General features: G+C 51.9%; 3 protein-coding genes across 11 annotated transcripts in view; 2 read left to right on the top strand and 1 right to left on the bottom strand.

Moving 5' to 3' along the window:
• TP73 (tumor protein p73) overlaps positions 1-6,756 on the top strand; it is a 33,722-nt gene extending 26,966 nt beyond the window's left edge. For 4 of the 5 annotated variants that reach the window (XM_010722717.4, XM_010722718.4, XM_003212181.5 and 1 more), the window contains 8 exons: positions 41-150; positions 443-585; positions 1,243-1,331; positions 1,461-1,585; positions 1,977-2,131; positions 2,283-2,415; positions 3,372-3,465; positions 5,123-6,756. In XM_010722717.4, coding sequence (XP_010721019.1) covers positions 41-150; positions 443-585; positions 1,243-1,331; positions 1,461-1,585; positions 1,977-2,131; positions 2,283-2,415; positions 3,372-3,465; positions 5,123-5,443 — 1,170 coding nt within the window. In that variant the 3' untranslated portion in view covers positions 5,444-6,756. The remainder of the gene's footprint in view (positions 1-40; positions 151-442; positions 586-1,242; positions 1,332-1,460; positions 1,586-1,976; positions 2,132-2,282; positions 2,416-3,371; positions 3,466-5,122) is intronic. The other variant, XM_010722720.4, reaches the window with a different exon arrangement.
• A 555-nt stretch (positions 6,757-7,311) lies between these two features.
• On the top strand, positions 7,312-11,360 carry CCDC27 (coiled-coil domain containing 27). 5 transcript variants are annotated; one of them, XM_085242443.1, is made up of 11 exons: positions 7,312-7,576; positions 7,656-7,795; positions 8,108-8,266; positions 8,400-8,598; positions 9,101-9,231; positions 9,372-9,449; positions 9,828-10,040; positions 10,175-10,279; positions 10,391-10,509; positions 10,699-10,735; positions 10,849-11,360. In XM_085242443.1, exons 1-11 carry the CDS (start codon positions 7,375-7,377, stop codon positions 10,999-11,001), a joined length of 1,536 nt encoding a protein of 511 aa, XP_085098569.1. In that variant the 5' UTR covers positions 7,312-7,374; the 3' UTR covers positions 11,002-11,360. The 5 variants fall into 5 exon arrangements, with proteins under 5 accessions (XP_085098569.1, XP_085098568.1, XP_085098570.1 ...); XM_085242442.1 differs by having other exon boundaries at positions 7,653-7,795; XM_085242444.1 differs by having other exon boundaries at positions 7,653-7,795; positions 10,699-11,360.
• On the bottom strand, positions 10,814-16,340 carry LRRC47 (leucine rich repeat containing 47). Its single transcript, XM_085242441.1, has 7 exons — positions 15,652-16,340; positions 15,143-15,577; positions 13,908-14,024; positions 13,688-13,803; positions 12,838-12,940; positions 12,372-12,461; positions 10,814-12,166 (listed from the first exon to the last, which is right to left on the bottom strand). Exons 1-7 carry the CDS (start codon positions 16,279-16,281, stop codon positions 11,933-11,935), a joined length of 1,725 nt encoding a protein of 574 aa, XP_085098567.1. The 5' UTR covers positions 16,282-16,340; the 3' UTR covers positions 10,814-11,932.
• Between the last annotated feature and the right edge of the window lie 19 nt (positions 16,341-16,359).

Here is a 16,359-nt window from a genome sequence, read left to right as displayed (position 1 = left end):
CTCGCTCTTTGCTCACTGTCTGCTCCCCTCTCCTGGGCAGGTGGGGACCGAGTTCACCACTATCCTGTACAACTTCATGTGCAACAGTAGCTGTGTGGGAGGAATGAACAGGAGACCCATCCTCATTATCATCACGCTGGAGACGAGAGAGTAAGTGGCTGCGGAAGCACCATTCTTGCCTTAGGAGAAAGGCTGCTTCCTGCTGGCTAGGAAGAAGGCAGGGGAGGTACAGCAGACCCATTGCAATGCTGGCTTCTTCCCACACAGCTGAAGCCTTACTCAGCCCCAGCAGCTCCTCTTCCCACAGGAGACTGCTCCTGCTCAGGCTGTTCGCAGAGGGGCTCCCATACTTGGGGATCTGAGCCAGGCCATAACACGCTGGGCTGAGCCCAGGTGAACGTCCCTGGCAGAAACAAATTCACCAATTCCTCTTTCCTCCCAGCGGCCAAGTCCTAGGAAGGCGATCATTTGAGGGACGGATCTGTGCCTGTCCTGGCAGAGACAGGAAAGCTGATGAAGACCATTACCGAGAGCAACAAGCCCTGAATGAGAGTGCAGCTAAAAATGGCAACGCCAACAAACGCAGTGAGTCTGCTCTCCAGGAGAGAGAGGTGCCTCAGAGCACTGCTTTGTCACAGTCTTGAGCTCCTAGCCTGCATTGTTCCTCGAAACCCTTCTGCCTCAGCACCTTTCCCATTGCAAACAAAATCACTGTGCTCCAGAAGTTGAGGCTTAAACCCACACTGGGGCATAATGCTTTGACCTTTCTCCTCTGAATCTCAGTAGAATCTCCTCTCTTTTTGCCCCAGAGTGCAGTGATGTTAGCATAGGGCCTTTCTGTCCAGATGTATTCATTATTATTGTTTTTGAAGGAACATCATCAAGGACATAATACAGTTTATCAGCAAGCACTCTGCATGATGCGAGCTAAAATACTTCAGGAAACCAAGGTGTTACCAGATGTGTCCTGTTCTCTCAAGGACAGCAGGGCACAGGAGAATGGAAATGAGAGAAAAAATGAAATTTTGTTAAAAAACATACACATAAAATTCCTAGAGCCATAATTCCTAAGTGACAGCACACATTTGGGATATGTCAAGCTAATTTTCCAGAGGTAGCTATTTCCCTCTTTTCAGTAAAGGGTTGCAAAGCACACTGCTCCTGCGTGCCCAGAGGACACAGCTGTTCCCACTGCCAGATTTGACTTTCATCTTCTGCTAACATTTTTCCCCTTCTTTCCAGCATTCAAACAGAGCCCTCAGGCAATCCCAGCACTGGGGCCAGGCGTTAAGAAACGGAGACACGGGGAGGAGGAGATGTATTATGTGCCTGTAAGTGTCAGTGAGCCACACTGCTCAGCAGTGGCAAGGGAAACTCTTGGGGATGTGGTCTCAGGAAGGATGGGTTTGTAGGTAGAAAAAAAGGGCCACGGTGAGAGCTGGGCTTGTTCCCTCCTCCAGGTGCGAGGCAGGGAGAACTTCGAGATCCTGATGAAGATAAAGGAGAGCCTGGAGCTGGTGGAGCTGGTCCCGCAGCAGCTGGTTGACTCCTATCGGCAGCAACAGCAGCAGCTTCTGCAGAGGCAGTAAGTGCCATCCCAGTGCCCCTGAGTGCCCACTGCAGCTCTGCAAACTCATCAGCACTGCTGCAACTGCTATTTTTTACAGCATTGTAGGAAGCATAAACTACAGCACTGGATATGAACCTTCCTAGGGGGCCTGCACTGCAGTGAGTTCTCCATCTGCAGGGACTTTCCACAGACACATGTAGCTGTCGCCTGACATAAATGCAGCCCAGCCAATTCTGCACCAGTGCAATTTGTCTTGGGCTGTTCTCAGTGCAATCCAGCCTTTCTCAGTGCTACCTGAAACCTCAGCACAAAGATCCTGAGCAGGCAGACAGGAGGTCTGGGGTTGCCAGCTGGCTCTACATCCTCCTGCTGGATGCTCATCGCTTGCCTTCTCTTTCCTGAGCAGAAATCAGCTGCAGACACCTTCCTCCTACGGCCCTGTCCTCTCACCTATGAATAAAGTCCACGGAGGAGGAATCAACAAGCTGCCCTCTGTCAACCAGCTGGTCGGGCAGCCAGCACAGCACAGCTCTGGCTCAGCATCAAGCCTGGGGCCAATGGGTAAGGTTCCCACTGCAGCAGAGTTCACAACCGTGGTCCCAGCTTGTGGGGGCCCTCCCTGCCCAGCAGGGCCCCCAGTGAGGGACAGGGTTGTTGTGTCTTGGTTCTGTCTGACTGATCTATCTGTCATGCTGACATGGCTGCTGCCTAGGACCTGGGATGCTGAACAGCCACCCCATGCAACCCAATGGAGAAATGAACGGGGGCCACTCGTCCCAGTCCATGGTCTCAGGATCACACTGCACCCCTCCTCCACCCTACAACCCCGATCCCAGCCTGGTCAGGTAGGGAGGGCAGCAGATGCCCTTTTTGTGTTGTCCTCTGATGTTTCTTGCTGTTGTCCCTTACTCTAACCTTCAGATCTGTCTGGCAACTGGTCAACTGGCCACTGGTCCCAACTGAGAAATCACTGCTCATGAAATCATGTAGACCATTCTTCTCATCTTAAAAATCAAAGCCTAGCTACCTACCAGTTAGAAACAACTCTTGCCCTCATAGACCTCCGGGTAATCTGTCCTTGTTTAATTGAAAAATTAAGTCCTCCCAAACAAGAATCTTTTCCTGCATGCCAAACTGCACACAGCTTTGTGAACCTCCACCTGTCCCTTCCTTAGTAATGATGTCTGGAAGTTGGTCCACATGGTTCATTTCCACGAGGAATTATGCCAGCGTGTCCACAGATGGTTTTTACTGCTTGTCTTTAAGTAGAACATAGATGTTTCAACAGACATCCCACCAAGGTCAGAGCACTTGTACATTCAGTTACCAGAGCTGCATAGCAGCAGCCCAGTGCTATTCACAGAATACCCTTGCAATTAGTCTGTAAGTTGCAGAGACTGACTTTGCTGTCCAAACTAAGGCATGGGCCTTTTTGCTCCTCAGGTAGCTCAGGCTCCCTCCAGTTAACAGTGTAGGTAATTCAGCAGAAACCTCTGAAGATCTGAAAAGGAAAAGAAAAAAAAAAACAACACAGTAATATTCAGAATGAACATAGTTCCATTCTTCATTCTGGAAGTTAAGATGTGTGACAACAGCCAGAGCAAGTTCCCTCCTCTGCTCGTTTGCCCACATCCTATCTACATCACAAGTGTTTGGAAGTGTTGCCAAGTCTGGAGGCAGCAGGAGCTCACTGCTGTCTCCCTTCTGCCTTTTCAGTGAGCTGGAACACAGTGTTGGTTGACAGCACAGCTTATATTCATGAGAAGTTAATGCCACTTTATTTTCCAAACTTTTTCTGCAGTTTTTTAACAGGATTGGGGTGTCCAAACTGCATCGACTATTTCACCTCACAAGGGTTACAGAATATTTACCACCTGCAGAACCTATCCATAGAGGTAAATGCTTTGGGAAGATCTGTTCTTACCACTTGTTTCTATCAGCTGTTGAACTTAAAAGCAAGGACAAAACTGTTTTAAAAGAAAGGAAAAAACTGTGCACCAACCTGTTACAGAATATATACTCCCCATGATTTATGTCTTCCATTTATGCATCATTTTTAGTCCTTCACATTTAACAGTGGTTCAGTTTTTGGTAGCAACCACAATAGCCTCTTCATTGGTTCCTCCAGACTGTCAGAAATGAGATCTAATGAGATCTGATGAACTAACAAATTAATAACTCGGCACACTTGTTGAGCTCTTTTCAGATGTCCCAGAAAGAGCAATCCCCAAACCAGAACTCAAGTAGATGTTTAACACAAAAAGGAAACTAGACAAGGTACTCAGCAAATGAAACAGCACAAGTTAGGGAAGAGCTGGAATGAAAACAGGCATACAGTAGGTTCGGTATTCCTGCTCTCATGCTCTGTGTCAGCTCTTTGCTGCCAGGGGAAGAGGAGCTGCCAACTGCAGTTCTCAGTTAAAGCATAACCTCTTGCTGACAATACTGAGGCTGCAAAACTGAGGGCAGCACCAAGCAGGGACTTCCCTCATCCATCAGGATAAGGAGTAGAAAAAGCTTAAGCCCTTGGAGCCATAGTTAGCCTTTTAAGTTCTAGAGTCAGTATTTGGGACAGAAAAAAAGCTGCTGACCTGATTCTGTTTTTTGTTTTTCCCCCAGGTAGTTTGTAGTAATCTTCTACCTGGCAGCTACAGTAAAATAGGCAATGCAGCTGCTGAAGACACAATGATTTTTTAATTGGTAGTTGGGGCCAGTTGCACAATCTTAGCCTGATTTTGGACCATTTTCTGAACTAACTGCATTATTATCTGCAAGCTGTCCAAAGAAGTGTTTGGTATGGCCAGAACTTTGTATCAGGTTGCTGAGCTGTCTGTCCAAGTTGGTATTTGTAATTACTAATTGCACACTCGCTATCTTCTCTGGTTAACATTCATATGAGTCTCTGTGTTTGGCATTAACATGGCTCTCTGGCAGCTCTCCACCACGAGGGTATTTGTTCTGGCGCAGCCCCCATTGCTGAGATGATCCAGCTCTCAGTTAGCACTACAACCACAAAGTCTGCTATTGCCCACACCGACTACCTCCAACAGGGAGGGCCCCGAGAAGCCCCACTCGGTGGCGCTCATGGAATGCAGCCCATTACCCCAAGCCCACCCATGGGGGCTGCCTGGAGTCCCCCGCTGCTCCTGCCCCGTGCAAATCAGCCAGGCTGTGCTCCTTGCCCTGTGAGCAGAGAACCTGCTGCTCCTCAACCCATGTCCAGTGGGAGCCCTCCCGTTCTCAGTAGTTTGATGTGATACAGTGAGCTTATGTCCCTGTCCCCCTATCCCCAAACAACAAGATGCATTTTTGGCTGACTTTCAAAATGGTGTTTGAATGACTGGTCAAGCATGACCACAAGTAACTGGTCAGTAACTGAGAAGCTGCCCCTCGTGGAAGCACCCATGAGTTGTTCTGTGGTTGTGTGGGGACCGAGGCCAGGACGTGCCACTCACTCCTGTGCCCACGTCCCCTCTGAGCCACGAGCTGGGGGCCAGGCTCCATCCCAGTGTTCCCCTCACGGGACGCCCCTCAGCAGCACTGTTCTTCCAGGATCTCGGAGCACTGAAGATCCCAGAGCAGTACCGGATGATCATCTGGAGGGGCCTTCAAGAACTCAAGCAGAGCCACGACTACGGGGCCCAGCAGCTCATCCGCTCCAGCAGCAACGCCTCCACCATCTCCATTGGCAGCTCGGGGGAGCTGCAGCGGCAGCGCGTGATGGAGGCCGTGCACTTCCGCGTGCGCCACACCATCACCATCCCCAACCGCGGCGCGGCGGATGAGTGGGCAGACTTTGGCTTTGACCTCCCAGACTGCAAGTCCCGCAAACAGTCCATAAAAGAAGAATTCACGGAGGGAGAGATCAACTGAGGTTCTCCAGGACACGACGGTAGGAAACCAGACACGAAGGGAGTCCGAGGGACGGGCTGGGGAAACCAAACCCTACGTGAAAAATGGGAGAATACTTTCAGCCTTGAGCAGCTGGAGAAGCATAATTTTGCTGGACAGACGCGGACTGTCGGCTGCGTGAGAAAATACGGCCCCGATCCATCTGCCAGGTACTTCCCAGAGAGGAAATCCCAGTGGTTTATCAGAGGATCGATGGAAGGACGGGGCGGTGAGAGCTCCTGGAATGCAGCGCAGATTCTGACTGCACGCGGCAGAGGAGTCATCTGCTGGTTCATCCTTCTGCTTTGTATTGTGCTGGACGAGCCTTGCATCAAACAGATGCAGCATAAAGATAGAACATTTTCTGTTAGTGAGACCTACCTTCTTACCTCTGTTCTGTGTTCTCAGTGGTGTTGAAAACCAAAAAACGATTTAGCCCTTATCTGCTCCATTCCTGTACGAGTATCTGCCATTGACTGACACAAAGCAAGTCTGCTTTCCTGATGGACTGCCAGAAGATGTGTCCCTTTCAGTTCCTTGTAGAGCAGAAGCTGATCTCTCCGTCAGTTCCAGATGTGTTCACGTACTTAAATGTTTGTGCTTATCAACAGTGCGATGTACATACAGTATACTCATTGTGCTGCAAGGAGAAAAAAAGATTTATTTTCATGTAAGGTATAAAAATTGATACTCCTGAGACAATAGCATCAAGCAATTAATTTTATGTTCTAGCATTTAAACGTGCAGAAAGTCGTGTTTCAAGACTTACCTGTTCAAAATTCAGATGTTTATCCCTCCTGTGAATTACATCACATGAATGCAGAGGGGGAAACGTGTGAAGGCTCCCGTAGAGTTGGAGCTCTGTGTGATTCCTCCCTGCACCACAGGTGAGGATTAGAGGCAGGTAACAGGGAGGTGGGGATGAGTTTGATCCCACCTTGGAGAGAGGAGGTGGCCTCAGTGAGCACGTGAGGTCCTTCCAGCTTGGTTTGCTGCTTCTGGCCATTTTTTCCAGGCCAGGATTTATCTGTTGATTCAGGCTGACAAGAAGCTCAGCAGAAAGCCATGCTGCCACCAAACATTCCCAGCTCCACCTCCTACTGGTGAGCAGATACATCCAGAGGTGCTCTAAAGGTTTTGAAACACGTTTTCAACGTTAACTAAGGCTTCTTCAACAGTATTAACTGATACAATCCAACCATGTTAGCAGTAGTACTTTTTGGAACTTTATCTTTGGAAAATGTGTTATTTTTATAGCTGTGGTTTCTTTTTTTTTTTTTTTTTTTTTTTTTTTTTGGTAACACAATAAAAGCACATCTGAATTACAACGCCTGGTAACTCAGGTCTTGCTTATGCTGTACAGAAAATGTGCACGTAATATTACTGAGAAATCTTACACCTCAAAGGGCCTGGAGTTGTTCTGCTTCATCAGCAAAGCTCCAGAGACAACAGTGCTGCCCAGAACAGGTGCACCTCACAGGCAAAACCGTTATTTTAATACAATTTAAGGAAAGATTTCCAAGGCCTTGAAAACCCGCATACCAGGAGCAGACAGCAGTCAGAACTGTGCGTCTGCAACCAGAATAAAAGGCTCAGCAACCTGCTTAAGAGCAGGCCTGCCTGGTGCTGAAGGCACCCCGTTTTTCTGTAGTGTATATTCAGGTTTATGTGCTCAGTCTCGGCCCTGTGGCTGGGAGCTGCACACAGAGCACTCAAACAGAGAAGGCAGAAATTAGGGCGGTGTTTTGTCTAATTACACAAACTCGACCGGCTCATCGCGCAGCGCCTTCCACCAGCGGGCCGTGGCGGCGCCTCCCGGAAGTGACCTCCCGATCCCGGAAGTGATCGCTGCAGCTTCCGGAAGCGGCCCGCCGTTGCCTAGCAACCCAACGCCGCCGCCGGGCGCGGCCCCGATGGGCTCCCGCGGGCAGCCGGGGCCCTGCCGCCAGCCCCAGGCGCCATGCGAGGCTCAGGGGCCGCGGTCGTCCTCCCGTTTGCCGCCGGGCTCGCTGGGCTTTGCGCCCGAACCGCGGCACGATGAGCTGCGCATCCCCGCCCCGCTGCGCGCCTGCTGTCCCGGTACCTGCGACAGGGCGACGTCGCCGGGCCCGCCGGGTGAGGCGGGAGGGCCGAAGGGGAGGCCGGGGGGGAGGTGACCGCGAACCGCATCACTGCCCGCTTCTCTGCCCAGCAGAAGGCCTCCGGTCCAGCGACGGCCCTGGCGGGGAGCAGGACGGGAAGGAAGGGCCGGCGGGGCAGCAGCAACCCGCGGGGGATCCGTACGAAAGGCGTTCAGATAACGTCCCGTGGTACATCCGTACCATTAACGAAAAGGTGAGGAAAAGCGGCCGTACCGCCTGCCCCAGCTGGCAGAACGCCTAAGCAGAACGCTGCAGTCGTTGTTCGTGATATACCATCTGCTGGCCGATCCAAACAGTGCCGCTCCATTTTGGGCATACAGAAGCGTATCAGAGCCAAGGAGTACGTTGGAGCAGGGACTGCAGAAGCGGCCCAATGGCACGCACTGTATGCATAAGGGACAGGCACTGACATACAGTAATCTGCTCCGTGGTTTCTCATCCATCCCTTTCATCCCCTCTACCACATTCACGTTTCAGTGCATGACGGTACTTCTTTATTCCCTAGGAAGAGTGTCTCACAACACTGGTAGCTGAGATCGATCGTCTTGCAAAGTACCAGGCAGAGTGTTCACAGAAGGATGTTGTGATTGCTAATCTCCTGAGGGAAGTGGGAAGTCTGAAGAAACAGCTGGAGTTGCTCAGGGACAGTGCTGTCACACAGGAGGTAACAATTTGAGTTCCATACACTGAAGCTGTGCAGTGCCAAGCTGTCATTTACAGTAAATACAGACCCCAGTTCTGAACACTCTCCACATAAGGCTTTAGTAGAGCTTAAGTCCTTATCTCTGTCTTTATAGCACACAGAAACAAAACAAGGGAGCTCAAGAGAAGATGCCACTGAAGTTCTCAATGAAGCGAACGCCCTGGGAGCCATTCCAGAGCAGGCAGAAGCAGAGAAGCAGGCCCTGATGGCTCAGCTCACTGCGTTGCAGAAAGCCCACGAAGAACTCTGTGCAGAACTACAAAAAGCAGAAGATGACTACAACATGGCCACAGGTACCATGGGAGAAATCTTCCCCAAAGCAGACAATTGTACCAGAGACCAAGTTCATCTTCTTGAGACTGTTTATCTAGAAAAAAAGTCTGGGTTACATCCACGCAAGGGCAAAAACTTCTTACGGAGTGAGTCAGAAACACCACGTATTTTGAAATCACTTTCCCTCTTGCCTTGGAAGGGCATGAGAAAATCTTGCAGCAAGGCTTGATTGTTACTCTGGAGCACTCCATGGTGTTCCACCACTCTGACAACCCTGTGCTTGAGTTACTGGCTCTATTAGCCCTCAGAACAGCATCTACCTCACAATGCATTTACTTAATATATACCACAGCAAAGCACTGTGAAATGCGTTATTAACCAGTGTCATTGTGCCTGTACATTAACCCACAGCCCACACAGGGATGAGCAGAGCAACAGCTCTGTTTTTGCTTACCTGAAAAGAAGCTCATGAAGTCTTTTGCATGGCATCAGTTTGCTTACATGAGCACCCCAACCTCACAGGTGCCATGTGTTCCTTGCAAAGACAACTGGAAATCCAAGAATCCCAGCTACGGAGAACCAAATCTGAAAATGAAAGGCTCCAAAAGGAGATCAGAGGGCGAGAAAATCAGCTACAAGCCATGTCTGCCAAGGTACTGCCATGAGCACAGGGTGGCCATCACTGCAGAGAGAGCTGGAAGCAGGGAATTCAGCCTTTCTGAAATAACTGCTAATGAGACAGGAGGTTCATCTCTGAACTGCACAACTGATGTGTAAAATATTTTCCCTTAAGTTTGGCAGTCTGAGAGAAGAACGGAAACATGAAGAAATGATGGCAGCAATGGAGAAGGAGAACTGCAGTCTTCGGCAGGTGAATTTGGTTCAAGCCCACGTGCCTTTATGGAAAACTCCATCATCAGCCACTTTATTGAGTTTGTTTTAGGCCTGGGGGAGAAAATTTTCCCCATTAAAAATATATCAGTGAAGTTATTTTGAAAACCTGACTTCTTGAGTTTACTTTACTCAATTGCTTTTTTTGAGATAGCAAGCTTGCTGCTTTTAACTACTCAGGTACTCAATGCAGTGCTGGAAAAAACCATAAGTAACAATGGCTACCAGAACAGACAAATTTAAGTCTGTAGACTGCTCAAGAAATACAGGAACCATTTGAATCAGATACTGGGCAGATGTGGCCAATTCTGCTCACTCTCTTCCTCAGTGTAATGGCTTGTTTTCTGTATCTCCTCAGGTTATTACAGAGCAAGAATCCAAACTGGGTGAGCAGATGGAGCTGATCAGTGGTTTACAGGGTACAACGTGGCAGCTACAGGCAGAGGCTCTGACCAATCGCTACCACATCCAGAAGCAGCAACGTGCCCAAGAGAAGATGCAGAGCCAAACTGAAATGCTGCAGCACACAGAGCTACAAACCAGAGTGGCACTTGAGCGTGTCACCAGCAAGGTAATGTAGGCTCCTTCACTTCAGACTTCCACCTCTCTGTTAAGAGATGTTCCAACCTAGTCAAATCCACATGAATGCCAAAGAATCACACATGAAGGCTTAACACATCCACCTCTTCCCTCTTTTATCAAAAGTTTGAAAGATTTCGAAGCAAAATAATTCAGGCTACATTCAGTACAGCAGGCATCAAAGCTCCCCAGGCAGAACTCACTGACGAGGAGGTGCTGGAGGCAATGCAGGTATGCAGCTCTCTGGAACTGAAAGCCTGCAGGGAACTGCTGAGAAAGCACTGTACTGTCCTGCTGTCCATCTGATGCTTTTCTATCCCTTTGCACATCTCTGCCTTTCAGAAAATAATTAACGAGCGCATAGAGTTCCATCAGATGCTGAAACAGAAAGGTATCAAGGTTCCATCTCTCACCAACATTGACACGTTTACCTCATCACCAAGCATTTCAAAGGGAAGGAGGTGAGTCCTGCAGGGCAGCATCTCCTGCAGAAAGGCCTGAGCAGTCAACTCCCACCACATCACTCCCCACCTCCCATTTCTTTGCTTTCAGGTGGTGACTTAGTAGCAAATGAAACTTACTCAAATAAAGTTCTGCAGTAATTCAGTTGTTTTCTAATTGCTGCTCTGCAGAATGACTCTATTTCACAGGGAATCGAGTCTGCTCAGACACAAGGATCCAGAAAAAGTTAAGTTTCCACTTTGCCAAGTTGGCACAGTTACACGATTGGGAAATTCAGCAATGCCAGAAGAAGTGACAGTGACATACAACTGCAAGAACCATTTTATTTTTCCATTCAGCACGCAGGTACGTGGCTGTATTTGATGTGCTATCTACAGGGTTCACACAGAACTCTGTCATTCAGTCCATGGATCACCCCAGCTTATGGATGGAGAGGTTTGCATTCAAACAACAGCCAGGCTGCAAGTATCACCCAGACTGCAAAAAGCTGAGCCACTCCAACTATCTGCATTTTGGACGGTGTCCCCAACACTCACCAAACTGGAGTGCAGGAGTGGGGTCATCTCAGACAGAAGGTTTACATTCTGGGAAGCTGGAGGGCAGTGCTGGCATAGCAGCAGCCCTCTGAATGGGGCTCAATTTCACAAGCAAGAACAAACTCAGTGCTTGACCAGCAGTTAACTCAATGGGTACACGATAAATTCACAACTGGTGCTTCCACAAGGATGGAGTGTGGCTCTAAAATGCACTGGGAAATGCAAACCCCTGCAGTCAGTTCTACTGACTTCTCTTAAAAATGAGAGCTGTGCTAAACACGTGAACACAGGAAAAAAAAAACATTACTGCAGAACTCACTGCTCAGATTCTGGCAGCATTAAGGTTTAAAATATTTAAAATACACCGAATTTTCAGTTTTATGGTTATCCCAGATATAAAATTTTGCAAAATGAGATGATGTGAGCACTTCTGCATCCTGTCTTCAGCACTGGCAAACAGCACATAACAGCATCAGTGCTGTCACCTACTGGATTTCCCAGTACTAAGATGATAATCCAGCTGAAGCAGCAGGAAGGAGGAGTAACCTTGCAGGGAAATACGACTGCATTCGTTTTATAAATTAAAACATCATCATGATTCTCTTCCAAGCTGGTGGATTCTGACTTGGAATACCTTCCCTGCTTTTAAGTTTGCACTGGCAGATGCCGTTGCCTCCAGCTAGTCAGAGTGCTGCTGACTTTCTCCTAAGGCTGAGAGAGAATGCAGCCCTCCTTGCCAGGACTTGATCAAACTTTAGATATTCTACATAGCCAGGCAGGGTGCACTGCATCTCTTCTTTAAAACACGTCACTGCGTACAAGCTGCATTCTTGAATATGGAAAAAAGAAAAAAAGAACAGAGTAATTTTCTTATCGTTGACAGCAGTCAGCGTATCACTGTCAGCAGGGAGGACACTGTGGCCAGGTCAGTTTTTGAAGGATAAAGTACTTTCAGGTTTCCATCCATGTCCACCACTCGAACCTGCTCCACCACCAGCGCCTGCTGCGTGTTCTGGCTGGGGTTCACACTCACAGGTCCACTAAGAGCATCCGATTCATCATCTGAGCCCGAGCCTTCCTCCTTATTTTCCAAGGTGAATCTGTTCAGTTCTGCTATTTTCTGTTAAATACGGCGAAATACAGAAAGCTCATAATCTAATATAATGTAATGTACCTTTTGAGGTACATTACAAACAGGAGAGGGAAGAAAAGGGAAAACCAATTCCTTCCCCACAAAAGCCACAGCTTCTGCATTCTTCTCCCATACATGTGAGCAATGAAACATTTTGCTGAGGAGCAGAGAGGGCTGTTACTGAATTACTCACCAGAATGAGGGCATCCATGACATCTTTGCATATCTGCAAACTCGTGTCACTTGTCACTTCCAGAAACAGATCGCGGGTGGTTTTCCTGATCTGCAGGAATGTCACAGGTAAAGCAAGCCATGAATTCCAGCATCCTCACCCACAGTCACGTGGCAACACTTCAGTGCAAAAATGCAACAAAAGGCTTTCATTCAATTCAACCAGAGGCAAAGAGCTTTGCCAACCCATAAAGCTGTCTCAGCGAGGGCAGCCTGGTGCCCTTGGAGCAGCTTGCTAGAGCTGTACAAAGTTATAAAGGGAGAAAAGGAGCTCTGAGATTCCTCTGAATCAGTCTGGTAGAGGGGAGTAAGGCTTTGGAGATGTATGGTTTGGAACACAGTGACAAGCATCACAGAATGCATGTAGTTCTGAATCTGGAGTTGAATACATGAATTCTGATGAACAAATTCCCACTGGCACACAGTACCTTCGTTTTCTCACTATTGGTTATTGGTGGGAAAGAAATCACAACACCTTCAGCATCCACGAGACACGGGTAGCTATCTTTGCCATCCAATAACTGCAGATACCTACCAGGAAAAGCAGAAAAGAAACAAAACACCACAAAGTAACTGAAACAGCAGTTGGACACAACGGCAAAAAACAGTGACAGAAAGGAATCAGTGTGTTCCTGATCTACCACAAAGCAACAACAGACGTCAGAGCACTAAAATCCAGCTAAATGATGCCATGGTGATGCAGCTAATTACCACAAGAAGCGATGGCCAGGAACATCAAGTAACTCACATCTCCATTTCCACACTGCCAAAGCACACAGACAGGCTGCTGCTGCTGTCACAGATCCCCGTGCTTCAACAGGAGCATCAGAGTCCATTGTCTGATCCTTCCAGACGATTTATTTATGTTATTTGCCCTCTCACTTACTGTGGCAATGCACAGCTCTCCCATTATGCACTTGGCCAGCTCCTCCAAGCTGGTTCCTGACGGCTGGTGGTCTCTACACGAGCAGCAAACAGAACACAGCTCATCTGTTCTATGCACAGACCTACAGCTCCTCTCTTCTGCTTAGTTTATTGAGTCTGCATGACACACTTCATCTCTCCATGATTCCTTTCTACCTGCCCCTTTGTATACACAAATACTCTCACAGGTGACAAACGTGACAAGAATTTACTCTTGATGTGTGGAGAAATAGTGGAAGTCACTCATCAACCCCCATTCGCCACAGGTTACCCCTCACGTTCCCTTCAGAGCTGTTTTTCTACACAAGAACAAGCTGGCAAAACGCACACGATGATCAACAACGGAACACTGACTTGTGCAACCCAGAAACATTCTGCCGCTTCTTCTGCTTCCTCTGCTCCTCCGCTTCCACCTGCAGCTGACGGAGGAGATCCTTGGCTTTGATCTCCTTTCGGCCCAGAGGAGTTATCTACACCAAATGAGAAACAGCTGGGAGTGACCTTTCCCTCCTTCACAGCTGCAGAAAACAAAGGGAAATTAAGGAGGAGAGGCGCATGGTTGGCACTGCTGTACCTTGAGCTCAGCAGGAGGCAGCACGCTGTACGTCAGGGGCCCTTTGACCAGCTGCAGGTCGTGGGTGGCGATCGTGGCCGCCGTCCTCTTTTCACATATATCTTCGTGCAGTTTGGTCTACAACACAAAGAGCATCGTCACAACACAGCACGGTATCAGCACGATGTACCGCTGCGGGGCCCAGCGCTCTGCTCTATTTCGTGTTACCAAAGCACAACTTCAGTGGGTCTGAATACATCCTCACACTGACTTACAGAATCCCCAAGCTTGGAAAAGATCTTCAAGATCATCCAGTCCAACCTGCGACCAATAGCCCTCGCTAAACCACGTCCCTCAGTACAGCATCTAAGTGTTCCTTCGGCACCTCCAGGGTCGCTTCCTCCACCACCTCCCTGCGCAGCCCATTCCAGAGCCCAACCACTCCTTCACAGCCACGGCCTGGGACAGCTCTGTTTGTTCCTCAGCATCACACACCGCTCTGCTCTTCACCTCCAGGTGGAGGATAATTTCACCCCACTCACAACAGGAGCACAAGGACAGGGGCTGCATCTGAGCCGGGAGATGAGCAGCGTGGGGCGAGGAAAAGCCTCCAGCCCTGCGGGATGGGGACATGGCAGCCACGGGGAGCCTCCAGCACTGCGGGATGGGGACACAGCAGCCACGGGGAGCCTCCAGCCCTGCGGGATGGGGATATGGCAGCCACGGGGAGCCTCCAGCACTGCGGGATGGGGACACAGCAGCCACGGGGAGCCTCCAGCCCTGCGGGATGGGGACATGGCAGCCACGGGGAGCCTCCAGCCCTGCGGGATGGGGACATGGCAGCCACGGGGAGCCTCCAGCCCTGCGGGATGGGGACATGGCAGCCACGCGGAGCCTCCAGCCCTGCGGGATGGGGACATGGCAGCCACGGGGAGCCTCCAGCCCTGCGGGATGGGGACATGGCAGCCACGGGGAGCCTCCAGCCCTGCGGGATGGGGCACGGCAGCCACGGGGAGCCTCCAGCCCTGCGGGATGGGGACATGGCAGCCACGGGGAGCCTCCAGCCCTGCGGGATGGGGACATGGCAGCCACGGGGAGCCTCCAGCCCTGCGGGATGGGGCACGGCAGCCACGGGGAGCCTCCAGCCCTGCGGGATGGGGACATGGCAGCCACGGGGAGCCTCCAGCCCTGCGGGATGGGGACACGGCAGCCACGGGGAGCCTCGAGCCGCCCAGCAGCGCTGCCCACCGCCGTACCTGGGCGCTCAGGAACCTCCGCACGGCGTTCCCCGGCCGCAGCTGCACCCCTCTGAGCACACAGCACACGATGTAGGGCCGCACGTCCCTGACGCCCGGGCTCGCCCTGACCACCATCGGCGCCGGGTTGTCGCCCACATGCAGGACCTTCAGCAGCAGCTTCCCGACCGCCTCCGCCTCATCGCGCTCTCCGTCCCCGCCGTCTTTTTTCTGCTGTTTCTCCCGTTTTCTCCTCCGGGTCTCCTCGCGGCCGCCCTCGGCGCGGCCCTTGGATCGCAGGTATTCCAGCACGGCCCGGGTCTGACAGCCGTTCACCATCTTCTCGAGGCGGCGGTCTCGCAGCGGGTTTCCGCGCAGGTTGGCGTCCTTCAGGCGGGGACAATCGGCCAAGGCGGCGGGCAGCGCGCTCAGCCGGTTGTTGGCCACGTCCAGACTCTGCGGGACCAGAGCGGGGCGGTCACGGCGGCGCGGGGTCGCGGCGGCGCGGGGTCGGGGCCGCGGTCGCTCACCTTCAGCGCGGGCAGCGCGGCGATGTCCGGGCTCAGCTCCTCCACCTCGTTGTCGGCCGCGTCCAGCCGGCCGAGCAGCGGGAACGGCGCGGCGTCGGCGGGCGGCAGCAGCGCCCCGGGCAGCGCGCGGAGCCGATTCCCGGACAGCAGCAACTCCCGCAGCTGCGGCGCGGCTCTCGCCAGCCCCGGGCCGAGCTCCCGCAGGCGGTTCCCGCTCAGGTTGAGGCTGCGCAGCTGCGGGAAGGCCGCGGCTTCCCCCCGCTCCTCCGACGGCCCCGCGCCGCCCAGCTCGGCGGGCAGCGCCTCCAGCCCGTTCCCGGACAGGTCGAGGAGGCGGAGGGCCGGCAGCGGCCCGCCCAGCCCCGCGCCCAGCCCGGCGGGGCCCAACGCGTTACCGCTCAGCACCAGCGTGTGCAGGGCGGGCAGCGCGGCCGCCAGCCCCGGGCCGAGCTCCTTCAGCGCCGCGCAGCCGCTCAGCTCCAGCGACTGCAGCAGCGGCAGCGCCAGCAGCTCGGCCGGCAGCCGCCCGCCGCCCGCCGCCACCCGCTCGGCCACCGCCGCTCCCTGCAGCGCCAGCTCCCTCCGCCGCTCCCGCGCCGCCGCCTCCAGCTCCGGCCACGCCGCCGCCATTGCGCCGCACGCCGGGCGGCACCGCGCCGCGCTCCTCCTCCGCGCCCCGTTCCTCCTCCGCGCCCCCCCGCGCAGCGC

The sequence above is a fragment of the Meleagris gallopavo genome, chromosome 23 (genome assembly GCF_905368555.1).
Source record: "Meleagris gallopavo chromosome 23, MGAL_WU_HG_1.1, whole genome shotgun sequence".
Lineage (NCBI taxonomy): Eukaryota > Metazoa > Chordata > Aves > Galliformes > Phasianidae > Meleagris > Meleagris gallopavo.
This window is presented reverse-complemented; position numbering and strand designations above follow the sequence as displayed.